The sequence below is a fragment of the Psammomys obesus genome, unplaced genomic scaffold (assembly GCF_907164565.1).
Source record: "Psammomys obesus unplaced genomic scaffold, mPsaObe1.curated_primary_1811, whole genome shotgun sequence".
NCBI lineage: Eukaryota > Metazoa > Chordata > Mammalia > Rodentia > Muridae > Psammomys > Psammomys obesus.
In genome coordinates this window covers 8,406,380-8,409,144 of record NW_026596131.1, presented here as the reverse complement: position 1 = coordinate 8,409,144, position 2,765 = coordinate 8,406,380, and the positions used below count along the sequence as shown (strand labels likewise).

The following is a 2,765-nucleotide window of genomic DNA, read 5'->3' as shown; positions in this document are numbered from 1 at the left end:
TGGGCAAAACTGACATGACATTCTCTCTGTGGCTTTCTGGGGTGACACTTCCCAAGATGTTTTGTGCTCAGGTTTAGGGGCACTGGCGACCCCATCTTTCACTGCCCAGTTTAAAATTGGCAAGGGAAGCCATCAAATCGAAACCTCCACTTAAGATCACCCTTTTACAATGTCTTGAGTGCCTGGCTCCTCAAATCCTGTTTTTAACAGGAGAATGGAGTAAATAAATCCAAAGAGCTGTTTTCACTTTAATGCAATGTATATTTATTGTAAACAATAATATACAAAAAAGAAAGGAAGGAAGGAAGGAAAGGTGAGGTCCACAGAGAACGAAAAGTTTGGAGGGGGAAAACAAACAAAACACAAACACAAACCAAACCTTACCTAAAGAGAGAATATGACATAAATGTCAGGTTTCTTAAGTTACAGAGATATTTTTTTAAAAGGTCTGTTTTTATACAGAAATCGAAAGATGCCATATTATAAGAATGCTTTAAGGTTTTATTCTACTGACTTCTAAAACTGTTAATATATTTTTTAAATTAAAAAAAAAAAGCCTGCTGTCTTTAAAAAAAAAAAAAAAAAAAGCAATCCTTGTACTCTCCAGCCACAGCAGTGAATAAGAATTAAGGTCTGTCCATGTCTCTGCAGGACACACACCTGCAGAGGCTTGCGTTGTTCCATGTCACAACACGTGCACACATCCACACACAGTCCAGGCAGCCCAAAGGTCTGTGGCAGCAAACACTGCAGACGACTCGGTGATATGTTTACCGCATTTGTAATCTCTCATTTGTCCACAAACAGAGAGAAACAGGCTTCCAGTTTGTTATCAACAACAACAAAAACAACAAAGAAGAGGAAAAAAAAAAACCACAAGGACGGACAAAAAAGCATTTGTACAAATCTAGAATGAGGACTTCAAAGGGACTTGCTTTTAATAATAAAAAAGATTAAAGAGATAAATTAAAAAAATGGTTACAGTTAAGAACATAATTTAACAACCGATGACCATACCCTCTGAGGAAGGCGCCAACAATCGACCTTAAAGACAGTAAATTAAAAAAGAGAAAAGAGAGAAAGAAAAAAAAAAAGGAAGGAGATTTTTTTTTTTTTCCTTAAAACTCCTCCTTACAAAATAAATAATTTTAGCACATGGAATGTCTTGAAGGTTAAATGCTGGTGTTCAGGGAGGCACAGGTAACAGTCTGAGCACGCAGACTCTAGCTAGCATCTGCTGTCCACCTGGGGCCCAGGCAGGCAACCAGGGGGCAATGTGCTTGGGCACTTCCAGGCTGCTTGAAAAAAAAAAAAATCTTCCCCAAGATAATTTGGTCTCCTTTGCTTGTGGTTGCCTTTCCTTTCTGGGGCTGCAGCTGGCAAGCAAAGGCACAGTGAATGTTCTAGGAACAGCGTTACATATTTCCCAGCGGCGGGGAGGAGGGGGCATGTTAAGGCTCAAGGTGTTTTTCTTCTTGTTTTCAAAAATATATATATAATAAAGCTCACCAATGCTCTCTAGGCTAACTGTTCATTCCCCTTATTGCAAAAGAAGGCTTCCATTTACTTATTTGTTTTTAAGGCAGCTGCTCCTGAAATCTGAGAGCCCGGGGAATTAACCAAAGCTCACCCCCAAAACTGATGGTGTAACAAAATTCTGTGTATTTTTTTATGTTACTATAACAATACACTTTTTTTTTGTCTTTTTTTTTCCTTTTTTTGTTTTTTGTTTTTTGTTTGTTTGTTTAGGAGAAAGCACATCTGTACAAAAATACTCTGGTTGCAAGGAAGGCTAGGGACACTGTTGAACTATGAATAGTTAAGCTGTTGGAAAAATAAGAGCATTTAATTTTTATCTAAAATATGTATAAATCCCCTCAAAACGGTAATGAATCATACACAGTACATACTAAAAGTATTTAAAATAGAGAATATTCCTCACAGAGGACTTTTTTTTTTCTTTAATTACGGCTAAAAAATAATTACAGAGTCCAAACAGGCAGGGAGATTCTCCAATTGTCCTCCACGCTGACTCTGAAGGAACCAAGCCCTTCGTCACTGGTGCTGGCGGGTCCATCCGGCCACGAGTGGCCCGGCCATTTGCAATACGTTGGCATGCGCTCGGAAAACGTCTGAAAGTTTCTCTCCTGGGATCTCAGCAATCGTTAACTTCGCTCACACGTCTTTAAGAAATAGGGACAACGACAAAAAAAAAAAAAAAAAAAAAAAGTGTCCAAAGGAATTTCGACCGGTTCTTGATTTCTTCGGCTCTTTTTCTCTCTCTCTCTTCTTCTTTCAATCATCAGCTCCATCACCCACCCCGGCTCTTCCAGGTCTCCTCAGGGTCTGGTGAGCTGTGTGTAGACAGGCTGTTCCCAGTGCTGCGGGCTGTGGGTCTGCGGGATGGAAGGGACCCCGGAGGTGTCGGCGATGGGAGTGTACATGGGGCGCTGCGCCGGGTTCATGTAGGTGAAGGTGGAGTAGAGCCCCGAGCCCTGGCCCGCCGCGTGGCTGTAGTAGGAGCCGGAGTTCTGGTGGTCGGCGTAGTCGTACTGCGAGCGGGTGATGGGCGGGTAGGAGGGGCTGTAGTGCGGGAGGCTGAAGGGGCTGTAGGCGATCTGCTGCGGCGAGTGCTGCTGCTGCTCGCTGTAGTGGCTGGGGCTCAGCTGCTCCGTCTTGATGTGCGTTCGCTGCGACTGGCCGGGCTCGCTGCTCAGGGTGGTGAGCGCGTGCGCCTGCGGCGGCTGGGGGGCCGGCTGCGGCTG

The 2,765-nt window shown here is 43.4% G+C and overlaps 1 protein-coding gene across 1 annotated transcript in view; it reads right to left on the bottom strand.

Moving 5' to 3' along the window:
* Positions 1-240: 240 nt before the first annotated feature.
* The window catches only part of Sox9 (SRY-box transcription factor 9), a 5,815-nt gene continuing 3,290 nt past the window's right edge, over positions 241-2,765 (bottom strand). The window contains exon 4 of the mRNA XM_055592534.1: positions 241-2,762. Coding sequence (XP_055448509.1) covers positions 2,340-2,762 — 423 coding nt within the window. The 3' untranslated portion in view covers positions 241-2,339. The remainder of the gene's footprint in view (positions 2,763-2,765) is intronic.